This window comes from Caretta caretta, chromosome 10 (genome assembly GCF_965140235.1).
Source record: "Caretta caretta isolate rCarCar2 chromosome 10, rCarCar1.hap1, whole genome shotgun sequence".
Lineage (NCBI taxonomy): Eukaryota > Metazoa > Chordata > Testudines > Cheloniidae > Caretta > Caretta caretta.
In genome coordinates, this window is record NC_134215.1 from 32595422 (window position 1) to 32615040 (window position 19619).

General features: G+C 55.0%; 1 protein-coding gene across 4 annotated transcripts in view; it reads right to left on the reverse strand.

Annotated features, from left to right (window-relative positions):
- Nucleotides 1-19619, reverse strand: part of CLCN7 (chloride voltage-gated channel 7) — a 56243-nt gene that overhangs the window by 22457 nt on the left and 14167 nt on the right. For 3 of the 4 annotated variants that reach the window (XM_048866363.2, XM_048866360.2, XM_048866364.2), the window contains 10 exons: nucleotides 16354-16425; nucleotides 12052-12123; nucleotides 11566-11631; nucleotides 9969-10101; nucleotides 7978-8087; nucleotides 5831-5911; nucleotides 4522-4584; nucleotides 3124-3207; nucleotides 1641-1734; nucleotides 249-313 (listed from right to left, as the gene is read on the reverse strand). In XM_048866363.2, the coding sequence (XP_048722320.1) occupies nucleotides 249-313; nucleotides 1641-1734; nucleotides 3124-3207; nucleotides 4522-4584; nucleotides 5831-5911; nucleotides 7978-8087; nucleotides 9969-10101; nucleotides 11566-11631; nucleotides 12052-12123; nucleotides 16354-16425 (840 nt within the window). The remainder of the gene's footprint in view (nucleotides 1-248; nucleotides 314-1640; nucleotides 1735-3123; nucleotides 3208-4521; nucleotides 4585-5830; nucleotides 5912-7977; nucleotides 8088-9968; nucleotides 10102-11565; nucleotides 11632-12051; nucleotides 12124-16353; nucleotides 16426-19619) is intronic. The other variant, XM_048866362.2, reaches the window with a different exon arrangement.

Below are 19619 nucleotides of genomic sequence, written 5' to 3' on the forward strand. Positions count from 1 at the left end.
TCTTACACCAGTCAAGGCCTAGATTCACCCGACAGTCCCGTTCTGACAGGGGCGTCTCTACCCAGTGCAGGCCCCTCGCTCGACAAGGCATCCTGCCCCTCCCCAGCCCGAGTGAAACCCCAGTCGAACCCCCAGCTGGCAGCTGAGTTTTCAGAAGCCGGTGCCCAGCACCTGCGGGGCCAATCGTACTTGGCCCTGCATGAGCCAAGGCGGTGGCACATCCTCGGCCTCAGGCTGCTAACACTTACGATTCGCCATGTCAGGAACTGATTCCAGAAGGAGGCACCTTCTTCCAAGCTGAAGAGAACTCCCCCTAGGGATACAAAAGGCCATGCGGCAATTGTAATAGATCAGCTCGGGTAGCTACCGCCTCCCTGCCCAGGAGCGGCTGGGCCTGTCAGGGTGAGTTTTGATCTCCCAGTTATGTGGGCTGGAAAGAACCTGCCCCTTGGGTGTGCAGAGACAAGGGGCACAGCCTCACAGGGTTGGAGACCTCACCCCTGCACTAGGAACTGATGCACCTGGCTGTGGTTGATGACACTTTGCCAAGGGGATCACCCCCACCAGCCTGAGCCCCAAAAGCAGGCCAATGGCTGGCCAAGCCTTGGGGAGGGTCACCGCTGCAGATGCACGTCTATGCTAGCAGCTCTCAGTCATGCCAACACCGCACTTGGAGCCAGGAGGCTTTGGGGGAGCATCACACACGGTCGCTTTCGGCTAAGAGATGGAAACGCTGGGCATTCTGACGCTTGCCTCCATGGCAGCAGGAAGGCTTTGCCGTGGGGACAAAGCCTGGTGCCCTTTGGGGACCACTGGGAGAGAGCGCTTGGCCTACACCCTGCCACTTCCCCAGTCACTTAGCGGGGAGGAGCAGCAATGCTGGGGTGTGGGTTCACCCTGGATATGGGCTGCTGGGGGGCAGGGACGGCTCTCTGGGGGACTAACTCGTTCCTTAACATGAAACTTTACGCCTAGATTTCAGGCTTACGTCGGAGGAGGGAACACGCATGAGTTTTCCTGTAGTGACTGATACAGACACCAACACCCCTCCTGGGGGGTTAACAGCTCTCCCAGCCCTGCCCACCCAGGCACGACCCTATCCGCTTCACTAGCGCTGTCCAGGTTTCTCTTGGACTCAGCAGGAACAGGACCAAGTGGTACCCAGGCATTCTGGCTGTATCTGCATGCCAGGACCAGCTCCCTCTCTCTGTTCTCCAAGGGCTCCCCTCGGCATCAGACAGAAGCCCAGCAGAGGCAGGCAGCCTGCATGCCAGTATTTTGTTTGCCACCAAGCTCGATGGGCAGGAGAAGAGGGACAGATGGACAGAGCCGCCATTGTTCTCTAGTTTGGCGGTGCTACATAGGAACACAGCTCTGAAAGTAACAGTTTCAAGCAGTGCCCGAGAGTAAATATGCAGAGCACCCAAAGCTGCTGCTCCAAGCTCTGTCCAGCACAGGTCACTTCCTCTAAGCATGATTGACTAGCCCCACCCACCACAAGAGGGCTGGGAAAGCCACGAGTCTCTGGGTGACCCAGATCACTGCCAGCTACCCCTAACAGGGGGTGAGGTGTGGTGAGCATCCCTCCTGGGGCAGGGTCTGGCCTGCAGGGGAACACCCAGCACCAGAAGACATCTTACCAACTGGGGCGCCAAAAGCGGCCGAGACGCCAGCAGCCGCTCCAGCAGAGACGAAGTCCCTTTTCTCCGTGTCCCTGCGGAAGTACTCAAAGATCTGAAACAACACGAGGACAGCAGCTTTACCGGCTGGGCAGTTGCTAGCAGCCCGAGTGCACCCCCTGTAACGTTGGCCTGACATTGGCTCCCATGCAGAGAATGCTGCTCGCAGCTATCCCTGTACCGCTGCCCGTGCTGAGTGGAGGGGTGTTAAACCCCGGAATAGTTTATTACATGGCCTGGCAGCACAGGACTCGTCGCAGCCAGGATGTGAACCAATAAAAGCAGACACACTGAGCTCCCTGCTCCCCTAGGGGGTTATGTCACAGAGCTGCCGGGAGCATGCTTTCCAGCGGGGTGATACAGGCTAGTTTTGCTTATGCCAGCGTGCTAAAAACAGCAGTGAGACCACAGCCCCATTGTGGCAGCTTGGGCTACCCACCCGCCCCCCTGAGGATGCACTCGGGCAGCTGGCTAAACCGCCGCCTGCAATGCCATGGCCACGCGGCTATTTTTGGTGCGCCAGCTCACGCGGGGCTACCGTGTGTCTGTCCACCTGAACTGGATTCCTCTCCCAGCCGCAGAGCCAATGTCCCCCTGACATACCAGCGCTCAGCAGTGTAACAGAGCGCACAGGGGCCTCGTGCCAGCCAGTGGGCCCCTTCACAAAGGCCACCTAGCCCAGATGGCAGCATCACGGGGTTGCCATCAAGGCTTTGGCTTCCCAGTACAGATCGGCTGCGTGTTCAGTCTGCTGAGGCCAATAAAGATGATGACATCAGCGGCCAATTGAATTAAGCTCAGCAACGTGGGGGAGCCTTCGCTGCCCGCCCGCCCGCCCAGCCCTGCCCTCCTCACTAGCAATGCCGGACTCAGAGGGGAGCGACATTCCACCGCTCCTTGGTGCTCTCCCCAGCACAGCTACAGTGGGTGCTGTAGGGGGAGAATATATTCATTTCAAGCTCCCCCCAGAATGCACTGCTGCTGGGAATTGTGGGATAGGTACCCAGAGAGCACTGCAACTGGAATGGTTTAGGGCAAAGAGGATTGGATGGAGCCCCCTTCAGGATAGGCCAGTATTACTCCTTCCAAGCCACCCCCGCTGACTGCTCGAGCAGGATTCTTGGCCCCTGCCGCCCTGGGGAGCATAACAAGCAGATAGCTTTGTCTGCATGGAAGTCCACAGCACTCATGCCCTCAGCAGGCCCATCTCCATTTCACTGCCCTACCCCACCTTTTCAGTAGGGCAGGCTCTTCTGGATTCAGTCGTGCTAGTTGGCTGGCCCTAGATCGCACTAGGAAGGTGAAGAGCACTTTGCTATATTGATTCTATCCACCGGACCAGAGATGTCATGAGCCAGTAACCACAGCTCCTTCCCCAGCATGTGGTGACATACACAGACACACCCCCCTCCCCCCGTCAGACTCTGGGAGCGAGCTAACCAACCTTAAAGTCTCGCTTCAAAGAAGTCGACCTTCCTTGCGAGATCCCAGCTGCAATGACCGCTCCGGAATGAATCATTGGCCCTTCCTGAAGGCAGGAAAGCGGATGTTAGAGGAGAAAGGCAGCTTCGCTTTTTGGAGCCTTGCCATGAAGACGCGGGCATTCAGAGCGTGAACTCTGTGCATCCCGCCCATGCCCCCAGCTCGATTTCAGAGCCTGCGAGGGAGTACAGCCACGCGGACATTCTATGGCCGAAGTAGCCCCGGCTCCCGCAGGGGAGGTTTCTTTGCAGGAAGTGGAAACCTCACCTTACTCCCATGCTTCCTAGCTTTAATAAGTGGCTCTAAAGAGAACGTCCAGCAGGCCTGGACAAACCACTCTGCTTTCTAGAACGCGGAGCGTGAATTCCTGAAACGCTGTCTCTATCAGTGCAGGGGATCCCCAGGATTGCGTCAGAGTGGACTCAAGCTCCATTCATAACCGCAGACTGTACCAGTGGCTGCACCTCTGCCTGGCAATGTCACAGCAGGACTCTCTGGAAGGCCACCTTATGGTGCAGCGACACCATTGTAGGGTTCATTCTCGAGATGGCCTCTAATATAGAGGATGAAAGAACCAGACAGCCACAGGGGCTGCGACTCCCCTGCCCAACTCCTCCGAGTCCTGGCAGGTCAGCAGATGTCATTGGGATACGTCGCCACTACCCAGGGTCCCTGATCCCCAATCCCCCAGGAGGGCACGGCACACTGCTGGTGCTGTACTGCAGTGGTTCTCAGCCAGGGCTCTGGAGCCCCTCGGGGGGCCGCAAGCAGGTTTTAGGGGGGCCACCAAGCAGGGCTGACATCAGACTCACGGGGGCCCAGGACAGAAAGCTGAAGCTCTGGGCTCTGAGCCCCGCCATCCAGGACTGAAGCCTCGGCAGCTTAGCTTTGTGGGGCCCCCTCTGGCATGGGGCCCCGGGCAATTGCCCTGCTTGCTACCCCCTGGCACTGGCCCTGCCTTTTATATGTGGAAAAACAGTTGTTGTGGCCCAGCTGGGCCGTGAAGTTTTTATAGCGCCGGGGGGGGGGGGGGGGGGGGGGGGGAGGTGCTCAGAAAGGAAAAGGTTGAGAAGCCCTGCTGTTCTGAGAGGCACCTCAAGGCAGCTCACTGATGAGGGGCATCAGAGCAAAGGGGAAAGCGGAGAAGTCACTGACCCAGGACAAACGGATACACGTATCTGCGGGAAACAAACGGTTTAGGATGCTAGCAGTGATGGAGGCACCAGGAATGCTCGAGCGCAACACGCGTGCGTGACAGCAGCAGCTCCCGGGGCCAGGGTGCAGCACAGAGGGGTGACTGCACACCAACAGTGCGCTTGGGAAGGTGGCTGAATTCGATTAGCTTCCTGGGTAAAATTACCTTCCCGACAGCCAGGCCTCCGACCACCGACAGAATGACCCCGCAGACTTTGATCAGCAAGGTCTGGAAAACAAGGAGAGAGTCCCTGATTAGCACAGGAGAGACAGCAAGTCATGAGGCAGTCACGCTCAGCGGCGGGCTGGTGGGAGACACGCAGAGAGCTCCAAACCAGACACAGCTGCTCCCCGCAACCCAGGTACCTGGGAGAGAGCAAAGGGGAAGGTGGAGTTACAGCCTCTTTCCCCTGGAAATCTCACTCAAGGGCAAGAAGCGCAGCGGGTAGCCAGCAAGCTAGCAGCTAGAGCGGCAGGAGCCAGCGATGCCAAAGAGTTCTTTGCCTCTTGTCTTTGGCTTGCTGTTTCACTGCTGCGGTTGTAACATCTAAACTTCCACTGCAGCAGCCTTTCTCCAGCGCAGACCACCAGCTCTCTGGGGTAACAGCAGGGCAGGAGTCACAGCCGTCACAGAGGATTGGGCAGTCCAGTAACTGCCCCCCGCCCCCCAGCATCCAGGGGTCAGCAAGTATTCACAGCACTAGCTTCCCCCACGTGCCCACTGGAGCCCTGCTGAGCCCTCAGATCCAAACACGGGGGTGCCGTTTTACTTGCAAAGCTCTGCCACGTGAGAGATCTCACAGCCAGCACTGAGCCCCCACGTTACTCTGTAGGGCCGGCAGACCGTAAAAATGCCCTTAAACAACATTTCCCGTTGCCAAGGGGTGCATGCAAGGACTGACTGCCACTGGAAGGGAGCGGGTGGGAGAGCAGCAGCCTAAGCTAGGCTGAGAGCACAGGAGGCTACAAGAGGCAAGCGTGCACATGCAGCCCCCCGGTACAATCAGTACCAGCTGTGATACTGCAGTTACCTAGCGCTTCGCCCCAGCCAGCCCCAAAGGGATCTGCACTGGTGTGTTTATCAGACGGAGCCCCAGGGAGGTGAAGGGACTTGCCCAAGAGGAGTCACAAAGCTGGGCAGGATGGCGACTGCTGGGGTCATGAGTTGGTGACTCAGGGCCAGTTTCCTCTCCCCCAGAAGATGCCACTATCAGCTGCAGATGGGAGGCCACAGGGCATCCTCGCAGAGCTGGGACAGGAGCGCACATCCCAGACGAGCACGGGGAGCTGGCAGCGCACGGGGGCACTGGCATGGCGTGGAGGCAGACCAGGCTGGTGAATGCCAGAGGAGGAAGTCCTAGCCCTAGCTCCTGCAAGCTGCCAGCCTCCTGGTCTGCCTTACCACGCTGGTGTGGGGGAGGGACGATGGCGCATGGGACGGCCAAGTGCACTCGCACCAAAACCCAGTGTCTTACCTTGAGGCGGACGACATGAGGAACCTTCACGCCATTGAGGTAGCATTTAATCTGAGGAATCCCGCTGCCAGCGGCTACAGGCTAGAAGCACAGGGAGAGTTTGTTAGCATCAGCCCTTATACAGTGGCTTCCATCATCCCAGATGGCAACAAGGGCCAGAGGCCGCTCTCTGACCATTTCAGCACCTCCACCCCCACCCCCCATAAGGGGAAAACATGACGGCTATTGAGGGGCAGTCTGAGCCTTGCTTCCTGTAGGGATCATACCCCGCCCACCCCAACCCCTACAGCTGGCCAGACATGTTCCAGAGGCAAGACCCTGGCTAGCCAGCAGCTCCTTCCCTGGAGTGGGACTTGAGATTAGTCACCTGAAACTCAGGGAGATATTATTCCTCTGGCACCGCCTCTATTGTGCTTTTAAAAGTAACTTCTTAGCTGTCCTCAAGCAAAACCCGATTGGCTGAGAGTAGTCCGACCTGCCAGGAGTACTAAAGCAGGATGGACTGAATCGATTTGTAGGAGTCGAGGTGGTTCCCTCTTCAGAAGCGACTAGGGAGCAGGCCGTGCCCCAGGAGATGTTCTCCAGAAAACAACTCCAAGGGGAGGACTCTACTGAAGCCACTGCGGCCAGCTCACCAGATCCTCTGGTGGACGGGCTGAATGGGTGCAGGGCCACCGAAGGGTTTATATTTGCCTGGCTTTCTTTAAATCTATGGAAAGAGCCGGGCACTTGAACAGGAGAGCGACGGCCTAGCTGAAAGAGCGAGAGATCCTGCTAGACCAAGCTGCTGTTCAATACTACTTGGGAACTAACGCTCAGCCAGCAGCCGGACTAACCCAAGAGCACGGGCCAGCACCCGTCAGCACGGAGTAAAGGCCACAGCACCATGTATAGTCCAGGCTATTCCGGACCTGCTCCAAAAGGGGAGGGCGTGACAAAGAGCAAAGCTGGCCGCCTCTTTCGGGGGGCCTACGAGTGCTGTGTGACCCTCTGTTTCTGCACCCATTCTGCCTCATGGCTAAAGGCCCCACCCCCCACTTTAGACAGGGCAGGACGTTTATCTTCAACTTCCTCAACACAGAACAGGTCTAGCACACTGGCCAAGTCGGACTCCACTGTGCTTTAAGGTTCCGTTACCCTGATTCCCCACCGGAGATGCTGCTCATTTGCCTTGTTACTGTGATTTGTTCCCTTCACCTCACAATAACTCCCCCTGATTACAGCCCCCCTCCGGATGGGCAGCAGTTTAAGGGGGCTGCTGTGCGCTTGTCTCAGAAGCGCATTGTTCTGCCTACGAGCTTTTCATCCTTAAACACTTGGACATGCAGGAAATGTAGAGACTGGCCAAGACCAGACCTAGTGTAAATGGGCGCAGGTCAACTCATGTCGAGGAAGCTGCACCATCTCCCCAGCTGAGCAAACCGTTACCATCAGCATCCCGAAAAGCTCCCTCCTTAACACCTCGCCTCCTTTGGCTCTGACTATTTGCTGGGCTCCTTCTACGTGCCGTGCTGGATGCTGTTACCTAGGGTTGTGCGCATGTAACAAATAAAGGATCAAACCGGAAAGAGACAGTGCCTCATTTAAGACTACTGGCCGAAGTAGTCTCCTTAAGACCCTTAAGGAGAAATCCTTGCATGGCAGTAGTAAAACAACTCAGTCCCTGTGCTAATCCACAGAGGAATTATGGTTATAAATAACATCTGAAATAACAAAACAACCCTGAGCTTTATAATATTTGCATTTTCTTCCCCTCTTAGGAAAAGGAAAAGTCCTCTCCTTCCTTCAGCCAGTATAATCCTCCTTCAGCGTAATCTCATCAATCTCATCTCATGCCCATGGCAGCTCTGTGTCTGCTTTACCAGAAGATACGTAATCCCACTCAACTACCCACAGATTTGAGCATTACCTGCAGTAAAGAGTTTTTAAGGCCCAGATGTTTTTGAAGTCACCTGCTCCAGCAGGGGGAGCAGAGAACAGACAGGGAAATGCAGGCAAAGAAACTAAGTGACTTCCCACTCCCTCAAGTAGGGGGGTTTTACTAGAATGTTTAACTGGCTGTTGAGTCTGCTGCATATTTCACTGCAGAACCGATGCAGGGGGAAGTGAGCAAACCAACCGGCCTGCAGCTGGCTCTTAACTCTTACTTCTATGAAAGCAACAATAATGGATCCAACCATCACCACGCTCGAGTTCAGAATGGCCCAAAGTAACAGGGAGAAGGACAGCCCCCCCTTCTCAGTGAACTTGTCAATATCTGGGAGGGTCAGTCAAGAAACTCAAATATCACCGGTTGAAGAACCCGCCGCCTCCTCCCCCCATTACCACTGCACCATCTCATGGGAGACAGCCGCACACTGCAAGGCAAACACACACACACACACACACACACAAAGCAGCACATCTTTCAAGGAAGTGTTTAAACAGCTTCCCTGACAAGTGTAATGCAATACAGCGGTAAATTCTTAGCACCCGGTGATTCAGGCAGTTGTGATCACGCTAACGCATGTTTCATTTGAACACATCACGGGGGAAAGTGCAGGCTCCAGGCATCAAAGAGTTAAAGGATTTTCACACTGCACCAAGCCTGGTGAAGGAGCTTTTAATACAGAAAGGAGGTGACTTGGCTGGTGTGTTCCTGCTGTATTTTCACTAGTGCTAATTCCTGAGCTCTCCCCTCTGCCGGGCATCTTCTCCCCGGCTGAGTGGTGTAGGGAGCCAGACGCTTGAGCTCTGGCATTACAGGGTGTTTCACCAAAAGGGACTGGGATCTCTCTGATTCAGCCTGATTTTAGCCCTTCACTTTAAGGCCAAAGCAAGAAACCATGATGCACCGGTGTTGGCCTGGGACAAGAGCTGAAGTGCAGCGTAACTATGCAGAGTCACTAACAAGGGCATGGTGGGACCCCTTGTTTATGCTCTCAACGACCCCCCAGCCAGTTTGTTCTAGCTGAAAGAGAAGGTTTCCCCTAACTGCCAGGGCCTGCTCCCGAGAGAGCTGAGAGTCAAGCTGGGTTCTTGCCTTCTCAAAGGTTTTAGATCTCTGCGTGCAGGTCTGTAGGGGCACATTATACAGCAGTGTTCATCCTGAAGAATCCAAGAGTGGATCTGCTTGCTTCTCCAAGTAGCTGCTACAATAACTCCTGGAGGGCCCAACTGAGATGGGGCAGCCCACAGTGCTGGGTGCCATAAGGATAGAAAAGAGGCAGTCCCTGCCTGGAAGCGCTCACAACCTGATAAGTAGCCATGGCCTGCCACGGGGTGTAGGTAACTGAATATTACACTACTTTGTTGAAGATGCGTGAGGTCAGTTAGGCAGCAGTTCTCCCCACTCCCCCGACCAGGGACAGAAGACCGTGGGGTGAAGAATGCTGGCAGTTTTTAATTGAAATAGTTCTGGTTTTTGGATGTCTGCCAGCTCTAAGCTGACACGTATTTCAGTCAACAGCACGGCAGCTCCAGCACTGAGCACACGGGGCTGGTCTGCAGAGCGAGGGGCTGCCGTTTTCTGGAGCAGAACTGCTCTCTGACTGTGAATTGCTGTAGTACGCAGCAAACTTATTAGGAATCAATTGTGCAGAACATCGGAAAGGTACCCATGGTAGGCTGGACTATCTGCTCCGAGGGAGTAACAGATTTGACCCATGCTTATTCTCCAGGTAGCAGCCAGGAATCAATCACATTATTCCGTCAGGAACATCTCTGCTTCTGACAGAATCCCATGAGGGTTGGGAGCCCCTCGGCAGGTCTGTCTGCTATGGGAAACCTCGCTTCTCGGGCCCTAATGAGACAGGACTTGGAGCATGCTGGGCTTCTTATGGTACGGCCACTGTGATACAAACCTCCCCTCCTGACACGGATCACAAGTGCACCCACTACTCTTGGCCCAGGGCATTCACAGATCTAACCAAAGATTCAACTTCCTCCATGGACAGACAGAGTTCTTGCAGGGTTAGTTCACTCAGTGCCAACACACATGCACCTGACCCCACATGGCCATGTCCTTTAGGAGTTCCCCGGTGGGTAATTTACTCTGCTCGCTACTGTGCTGACGGCCTCTTGTTCCATCGCCCAGAGATCACTGCAATACCCTGTCCACACTTGCCCCCATGTCACTTGCTCCCCAGCTGAAGGATACTGTCTTTCACCACTCTGAACTTCAGCCCCGCCAACTTCTCCACCACGATGTCGATGAAGCAGGCGACGAGGCCGGTGAGAATCCCGATCATGGCACAGATGACCCAGCGCTTGATCTCCACTGTTCGGAACGCCTGTGAGAGACAGAGATGAGACTCCTCCACCCCAGGGCCTTGGCTGATCCTGAGCACAGCACACTCTAGCTATCCAAATGCACTCATAGGGTGAAGGATGGTGTCGTGCACCTTAACACACACACCCCTTCCTCAAGAAACGTGACTTTCTTGTCAGTGCTGTTCCCATTGTGCAGAACTAAATCACTAAGTACTCAGGGCAGGGCAGCTCCCCTCCCAGAGAAAAGCTGATCAGATACATGCCCTCTTCTGACACTGGACAATTACAGTCTGGAAGGGTTTTATTTATTCTTTTGAACATTACACGCTCTGGTCTGATCTACTCTTTTTCCTGTCAGGCTGGTGACAGCTGGTAGGATTAAACCTGATTCACTGAAGGGGAAAGGATTTTCATTCAGACAGTTGAAAACAGTCTGTGTTCGCTAAACTGGTATTAGCCAAGACTTTTTCTCTCCCAAGCGTGTCTTGGGTGTTTGAGCTAAAGAGGCGACCCTCCAGCCCCTTCGCTTACAGGCTTAGAACAGCGTTCCTGCACAGGGTGTTTCTAAGGACGTATCACTGACTCATGGAACAGCATCATTACAGTTTCAACCATCTGGTCATCTTAGAACTGGAACGGGATCGAGGGAGCGTCTTCCCTAGGAGCGCGGGAAGGAGCTGCTCTGCAGAACTGTGCCCTACTTATCAGTCGGTACCACAGCACATCCTAGTTTGACACTTATCTCCTCAACATCCTCTGTGGTGGAGGCTGATGCAAAGAAGTGGTTTTGCCTTCCTGCAGTGCCCTTATCCTTGCTCCTGTTACTCCCCGGGGGTCCAGCAGACCTGGCAGGTTTCCTTGCTGAAGCTCTTAAAGACTTTCTTGTTCTTCCCCGTTTGGCTATTTGCTCTTCCAATGCCCTGAGGCCTCCTCACACATCACCAGTCATGGTGCATGCTCCTTCCTGTTGGTTTCAAGGTCTTCTCTGGGAGGAGACCTGGTCTGGATCTCTTGAAGCATTTAGCTACACTACCTGGCCTTCCTGCTTTCATTTTTCTTAGGGGGAGTCACCTTCTGGGACAGCAATGGTAGTGTTCCCACGCAGTGACTGCAGAATTTAATGTCATAATTTTAGATGTTAAGGCCTTTGGATCAGCTTCCTTCCTAAAAATCCCCCTTGCTGACAGAGGGTCCCACGCCAGGTCTCCCCCAAGCAAACTGGCATTAATTAGGCCATGGTCACTCACTGGTTCAGCTGGAAGTGGCCCCAAACGTAGAAGAGTGGGCTCATAAACTAAGTGAGGAGAGTCTCTCCTCTGGGGGCCTGGGGCTAGCTGTTCCCAGAAGCAATGGGTTATGCTGCTGAGAAGCCACATCTCTGACCCTTGGCCCGCAGTGACATTTGACCAGTTTCCACAGGGGTGGCTGGAGTCTCGTCAGGGCTCAGGCTGGCAGGCCGGTGCTGTGGGCACAGCCAGACTCACCGTGTGGTTGATCCGCCTCTCCTCCTCCAAGAACAGCTGGTTTTCGCAGTTGTCGTAGTCCAGGCTCTAGATTCAGGGAGAGGGAAATGCTTTCACTGGGTACCACAGCAGGGGATCTCCTTCCTGCAGGAGTGTGAGCTTCAGCTCTGCTCTGCCCCTTCCCAATGAAACCTACTTCACCCCCACTTGCTCATGCCCCCAGTCCCAGCACTCTTCTCCGCTTAAACCTCCCCCTGCTGTCTGGAACCCCACAGATTACTCTGGAGACAGGTGTCCTGCTGTCCCACAGGGACTTTCCTGCCCTGCAGCACCAGAACAGCCTCGGTGCTGAGGTTTTCCACGCACCAGGTTATAACCCCTCAGCTCCACTGCCTCCTCCCATACTCAACGCCACTCGTTCGCTGGCTTGAGCATCACCAGTTTTCAAATAAGTATGAACCAGAATCTTCTAATCCCAATTAAATAGACATCACCTGGGGTGCCTACCTCATACTTGAGCGAGAGCAGCTTCTCATTGTGAGGAATCTCACTGGGAAACTGGTTAGGGGCCTCCGTTTCCTGGGGGAGGCAAAGATCAGGCGTTAGATCAGCCAGGACATCTTATAAGGCATTGCCCCAAAGCAGGGCTGCTGGAGTTTGCCATTTGGAGCAGCTACCCCCAAGTCCCAGCCCCAGTGCTCAGCTACTCTTCCGAGGGACCAGCTGGGGTATGCTTGCTGACGGCATCAACAGGTCGCATCGCCTGCTTCCACGCAGCTCCCGCTGCCAGCTTCTGCCAGGAAGCCTTTCACAAAAACAGGGGTTTGTTCACTGCCAGGGGCTTTAGGCAGAGATGGGGTAGGACAGCATCTGCTCTGGCTGTTCACGCCAGCGTCCTAGATGGCACCATGAAGCAGCCTCTTTATAGCTGTTGACTTTGACTGCTATAAACAGAGTCTACTTAACGAAGCAGGACACACCACTGCCTCAGGCACTGAGAGTGCTGTGCAGAGAGCTGGGAATGCAGCGCAGATGCTGTCTGATCCCAGGGGATTTCCTGCAGAACTAAAGAGGATGGGACTGGCTCAGCATGAGCATCCCAGTACCAACACCAATCAGCCCACCAAGCTATGAGAACAGCCTTGATGCCACAGCCAGAAACACCCGCCAGGACGGGTGTGCTGACAGCTTTTATTGCTCAACTCATCAGGCAGAGGGGGACCCCTGCTGTACCTCCCTCCAGTCGCCCATTAAGTACAGGGGAAAGGCGAGTTAAATGCCTCGGTAGCAAGGCAACTCCGTAATGAGACACCCTTATCCCAGGAAGGCAGATGGGGAGCTTTTCAAATGCGCAGCACCAAAGCCACCCCTGGTGCAGTGAGATTTGAGGCTGGACGCCCCGTGGCAGCGAAGGGCACCCCCTCCTCTGTCCAACACCGCCTGCCCCTAGCTGCGGCACGCTGGGAAGGGCGGCAGGTTGGACTTGGAGGTGCTATAGCTACTCCAATGTGTTCCCTTGCCCAGAATAAGGAGGTGGTAAGGGAACTGCGCTATTATAGCTGGCAATTGATGCTCTAAGACCTCCAGCCTGCGGACCAGATGACCTGGTCCCTCGGGAGTGTTTCTTAGGAACAGTTCAAGGCTTTATCGCCATCGTTTGTTCAGGTCTCAGTGACCAAGACCGTCGCCCGAGATACTTCTGCTCAGAAGCGAGCAAAGGCTGGAGGGGTCACCAGTGATGTTTGGCACAGGGCAGGCACATTCCCAGGGCAAGAAAATTCTCCCTCCACTTCAGAGCAAAGCAGGCTCTCAATTAGAGTGCCCACTGGGAAGGGGAGATCTGCTTTAGCTGGGGAACAAGGAGGCAAGGGGGAAACAGAGCAGCCGGATTATGCGCTTCCAAGAACTCCGAGACACCCCTGGCAAGTTACCAACAGTGTGCAAAGCCGTTCTCATGGAAATGGTTATTGTTCCCAGTCACCGAGATCTGGGGGGATCCAGGAGCAGATACTGGAACCCCATTTGCTTCAGACGGTTTGGAGAAGTCAGGCAGGAAAGTGCCATGAAGCACTAAGCTAGGGCAGAAATTTCTGTCCCACTGTCCTCAACTACATCGCCAACCCTGGACATTAAAAATCTGGTGTCAGGCCTCCAAAATCGTGAGATTGGCTTAAGAATCATGAGCCATTAAGAAGTGTGGGGGTCTTTTTACTTGCCTTCAGGTGTTAGATCCTTGGGGGGGGGAGGGGGCTCACATTTTTAAGCTTTTCTCTGCAAGACAATGAGGGCTAAAATTCTTTCTAAAAAGAGAGACAAGAGTCTCATGTATTCACATGACCCCAGGAGCTGGGGCTTGAAGAAAACCACCCAATATCACAAGAGTTGTGATAGTCATGACAGTTGGCAACATTGGCTCAAACAGGCTTTGTGAGGTCTCCCCTAGCATACCAGCGCATGGCCTAGTGGTGTGTGGCAATGCACAGACAGGTACCAAGAGGAAAAGGGCTTTAAGAGAACAATCCAGCCGTAGATCTCGAGAATATTGTCGCTCCTCCCCTCTCCTGGCGGGAGCACAGCATTCGTTGAGTTGATACAGCGACTACACGCTTAGGGAAGGGGTGGGGTCCATTTATTTGTGCTCTGCTGTTGTCCTTGGCCCTACAAATCCCTGCAGAGCGCACAGCAGGGAGCACCGGGCTGCAGAGAACAAGAAATGTCTACCTAATCGGGGAACGGTAGCTCTGTTACTCCGATCCTCCTGCCTGTCCCATTTGTTACATTCACTTGTATCCTGCCTGTCGTGAGTTTGCAAGCGCTGTCAGGCGGGGACAGGGCTAGGGTGTTGGTACAGTACCTAGCACAACTAGGCCCTGATATCAGGTGGGGACCAGCAATACAACTAATAAGAGTGACCAAGGCCCAGCTACAGGACAAGAGAATGGCTCTGAGGCAGCCCTAGTCACAAGTGAAGACCGAACATGTGTCCTAATTCAGACTACTGTAGCTAGAAAGATAAAAGCGTCAGATCACTGTAGCTCAGCAAACCTCAACGCCAGCGAGTCTAGAGACACTTCCGGCTCCAGCAGCAGTGTGAACACAACCCACCCCGGCGGCTCCCACTCAGAGGTGCCATGTGAAATGGTGTATAAGGGTTACTCTAGATCAATCTCCCCGAGGGCCAGCCCCACTCTCCAGGGTATGTGAGGTTCAGGAGGGGCTTGGGGGCAGCTCATGAAGGGGTGGAGGATGAGGGACACTTCTCTGGCCCATGGGATCTGACTGGTGAGAAAGAAAAAGAGAGAGAAAGAGAGAAAGCGAGCGCAGAACCCATCCGTAGAATACAGATTCAGCCACTGGTGACAGGATTTCTCCCGCCACCTAGGGTTACGCCTTCCAGAAAGGAGTGACCGCTCAGCGCCCACTCAGCCTGTCCACTCTTCAGGCAGGGCCCCCTCTCCTGCGGTGTCTGTGCAGGACCCCATTTGGCACCACCGTAACACAAACGGCAACCCAACGGAAATGGAGGGGGAAGCCCAAGAGCTGAGGGAGGCAAAAGCCAGATACAGGATGTGAGAGGGGAAGGGAAACCAAGCAAGCACCCACTGCTCTGAGAGGAGACATAATAGGCCACAATAGAGCAGCTAGGTCTCAGGTGCCTCTTGTCCCCAGAGGGCTGTTTTCCCCATTGGCAGGGTACGTTCTGAACTGGATTTCCACCCACAGGCCCAGGATCAGGTGAAGCTGGGGGCAGGAATTTTCCACTAGAATCCAGTCACACAAAGCATTCCCGCCCCCGCACAACGAGCCCCAAAGCCCAATCCTGGCACCCAGTGCCCACCCCCTGCCCGCCACATGGACCCCAGCTTCCAGACTAACCGGTCGGTAGGGCCAAGCATGGAGGACAGTGGTCAGCAAACAGCTGAACGCCCCCTTCCACATGGAGAGTACGTGTGTGGGGGGAAAGGGGATCCACCTACGGAAGGGACACGGGGGATGCTCTGAGCCAGAGGACATGGCTCTTGCCTGCATCTCTTGCATGGGGTCAGAGCCGCAAGGACACACTGAAGAGAGCACAGGACTAGGGCTCATCAGCGGGGAATGGGGAGGCTAGTGGGTGTGAGAGGGGAGTGCAGGGGGAAGTGACGACACGGCAGGCGAGTGGCCTGTCCAGCAGCAGCCCTACAATCCCGAGATCTGGGTCAGACAGCCAAAGCGAGTTTTCCATGGAGCCGGATTGGAGCTCCAGCCTCGGGTGCTCACTGACCTGCCGTGAGGTGCTCTCCCCCGCAGCTGTGCTCGCTGTTTGGTCCAACTCGGCAATGCCACACATGGGCGCTAAGTACAACTTCCATGCACTTCTTTGGGACACCCCCACCCCCAATACGTGTACCCGTTGAGTGAGTGCTTAGAACAGAGCCCGGAGCACTGGCTGTGGCCACATGGGAGCTCAGATGCGGTATGGGCAGGGAGCGAGGGAGTCTTAAAGACACAGACTAATTTTTGAGCTCATTTCTCCAAGACACATCGTCCAACTGACCCCAAGTTTTCCAAGAGGTGCCTCCTGGGGCAGGGGCTCCTACATGATAGTTTCCAGGCAGAAGTAGGCAGCTGGTTTTGGTGGGGAAGAGGAAGATGAGCAAGTTAGAAAAAGTAAGTTAGGCTTATAATGGAAAGACAGACCCTTGGCAGTGGGTTTGCCCCCTGCGGCCCACTCTGCTGCTTTGTGAGGAGCCATCTGCCGCAGCCTGGCCTCAGTTACCAAGAAGGGGAACAGTCAGAGCAATGTTTGCTCCTTTCTGTGCCACTCACCAATTCGCGTACATCATCGTTGAGATCCACACTGCTCAGCTGCCCAAGGCGTAGAAAGGGGGAATGGGTGAACTGAGAGAAGAATGGAAAACTAGGTCAATGCTCAAATATTCCACATGGCCGCAGGTTAGCAAGCCCCAACGCTAGAAGGGAGACATCTGGGTGCCCCCGCTTTGCCCTCCTGACTCTAATACCAAAGGGGGGAAGGGAGGGAAGCAAGATTGACAGCTGCCTGCCCTCAAGTTCATGTTGCACTCTGCCCAGCTGGGGCACTCTCCCTCTCTCTTCTTATACACCGCCTGCATTAGTCAGGCTCCCCTCACTGTGCGTGGCTGTGCTCTGCGTGCCGAGTGTCAGCAGCCCAGGATCTCCTCATGCAGGCTCATCCTGTTGTATTTGCTGCAGCACATGGGAATAGCTTCCTTTCAGGCCAGGGCATCCCGTGCTTTAGGCCAGCAGTGGCCAAATGCAGGACCCAGGCCTAATGCAACCCATGGAGTTCTATGTTGACAGGGGCCGCTAGTTTGTAATGCAGAAGCCATGCCAGTTAAGATGGAAGTTGGTACACCAGGTTCTGGACTTGCCACAAAGTGACCACATGGCAGCTGCAACCTGCTCTGGTTTAGGCAAGTTGGTTGCAACCCTCTGGTGGGCAAAATTTGGTCGCCCCAGGGCTAGGCTCACTTAGCCAGCGATGACAGGGTCAGGAGGCAATTTGAAGCCCTGTCAGAAGCTGTTATTAATACTATTAACAACATTTTACCTTGCCAGAGGCTGGATCAATTACTCCCCTCCACAAGCCAAACGCTATTCAGCTGTGTTTGTTGGAGGAACAACTGAGCTGCTTTTGGGTCATTTCCTTGCATCACGGATAAAGCTCTGCAGACGAGCCCAGAGCTCGAAATGGCCCACTTGCTGCATCAGGGGGAGTTCAAATTTATACTGCCCTGTAACATGATGTGAAAGGGTCTCTCCGAGGCCTGGAGGGGTTAGCTCCTGTGCACTCTTCTTGCTAGTGAGCTCTTGGCCTGTCTCATGGAGCAGAAAAGAGCACGCTGCATTGGCGGCAACCAACCTATCAGCCAGCCGGCGAGGCCCATAGAGCTAGGGGCCATCTGTCTGTCTGTCTGTCTCAAGGTACCTAGAGCCCATCACAAAGGGGCTGATCTTAGCTAGGGCCTCTCCCTCCTTGCTATCTTTCATTCGCCTATTGCAGCCAATCTCCTACCCCATACCACTGTCACGATGCTGCCCAAGCACAGGGAGAGAAGCTCGGAGTTGCTCTTTACTGTGTACAGGGCTGGACACCCCTTGTTCCGCTCCCAGCAAGACTGCAAGGCCCTCTGCAGCCATTCACATTTGGAGACTTTCCTGGTTAAATCCCAGGGTAAACCCAGCAGCCCCCCGGAGACCAGAGGCAGGAGGAACACAAGGGAGGGATGCTGGAACTCTGCCACCTCCAGCTCCTTCCCCTGGAGCTCGGGCAATAGGAGCTGTCACTTGAGACTTCAGCCAGCTCCAGCCAGGCAGGAGGCACTGCTCTCTGCCTGCTTTGGGGGACACCTCGTATCAGCTGCGCCAAAGCAGCTCCCCTGTGCTGCACTGAGCTGGCCCAGTGTCACTGGGGTCAGCTCACCTGATGCCGCACAAGAGGCTTTTCTCCCCATGCGTCACACAACCCCAGGTGCAGCCCTGCCCTGCCCATTTCCCTGCAGGGAGGGCCGCTCCAGCGATGCACTCCTCACCCCCGGTCACCATGGAGAGACAGGCCTTTCTACCCAGCCTGGTTCAGCACGCTGGGGCTCTCCAAGGAGGAAGCGCCACAGCCACAAGAAACCTGCTTGTGCCTCATGGCTCCGAGTTACTTTGGAGAGACTGGACGTTAACCCCTCGCTTCCCAAATCCACCTTCCCTCCCTCCTTGAATGATCTCACCTCACCCACACATTTCCCCAACTCAAGGGCATTACATGTCTCAGGACTGCGGTAACTAAACACACCTGCCTGACTGGGCAAAATCTGCAGCTGCACTGCAGGGAATGCCCGCTGGTCATGATCAGGAAAGTTATTTCCTGGCCTGGAATACAGGATCAGTTAACAACAGACAGTTTGTTGTGCATTTTGCTCTGTGCTCTACTCCACATGACCTGCTCCTGGCCAGGGAGAAATGAGCATATTAGTCTATTTAATCTTATCGCCAGGCGTTCCCACCAAAGCTTTTAACTTGCTCGGGCCCAGGAGGACACGCTGCTATTTCCGAACAGCAACACAAAGCGAAGCAAGCTGGAAGCAGGAGACAGCTCTGAGCCTGCAGACCGAGCGCAACCGAAGCTGCACAAGGTGTTTCCCAGAGGGGCTACAACACACCAGGTTCAGGGAGCATTTGCTGCAGCCACACTCTGCTACCTAGGCATGTTTCAGGCGGGGATGAGCCATGGTGTGTTCTCCAGCAGACGGAGTGATCTGGGAGGACCGGTTCTTCTGCCGGGCAAGTTCCCAGAACCGAGCACTGTCAGCAGAGTTGCCTAATACAGGAGTTTGAGAGCTATTTTGGGCACTTCTTCCAGTCACTCAACATGAGCAAGGGCTGGGCCTATAACCAAGCCCGCAGTGGTGCTGCGGTGTTAAAGGGCCCCACCATGCAGTACCAGAGACGGCGTCCTGCTCCAAAGCAGGGGGACGGACACTTTGCTGGCGCTGAAAGCATCTGCCCTGGCATCTGAAGGGTCACTGCCCTGCAAAGGGGAGCTCTGCCCTGGCAGGGGGGTGGGGGGACTAGCCAATTGGACACTGGAGTTATTTTAATTTACATTTAATGGAAATGAGGTTTCCCAGAACTCACATCTGCCCCTTTCCACAGACCACCTTGGCCCTGCAGGGCCAAGAGGCCTATTGTGAGCCACAGCATAGGATGGAGCCATCTCTGCGGTCAGGAGACTAGCATGGCCTGGCAAAGACAAACGAAGAAACCACCGTCCCCTGTTCCAGCCAGGAGCCTCTGGAATACAGGAAGAGGGGCAGCTCTAGGAGCCTGCAGGCACATTGGACTCTCTCGGTCTTTCCGGGTGGACTGAGAGAAGCAGTCACCGGGAACGGGCAGGTACTAGTCGTTATGTACACTTCATTCAACTGGCCACTGCAGGGAGGCAGCCACTTCCAGCTTGTCTCACAGGATTCACTGCAATAGCCCAAACAAGCAAGTCATGGGGAACTGAAGGCCCTTCTCCTGATGTAAAATGGGAGGTGTTGGGTGTATAGCTCCATTAG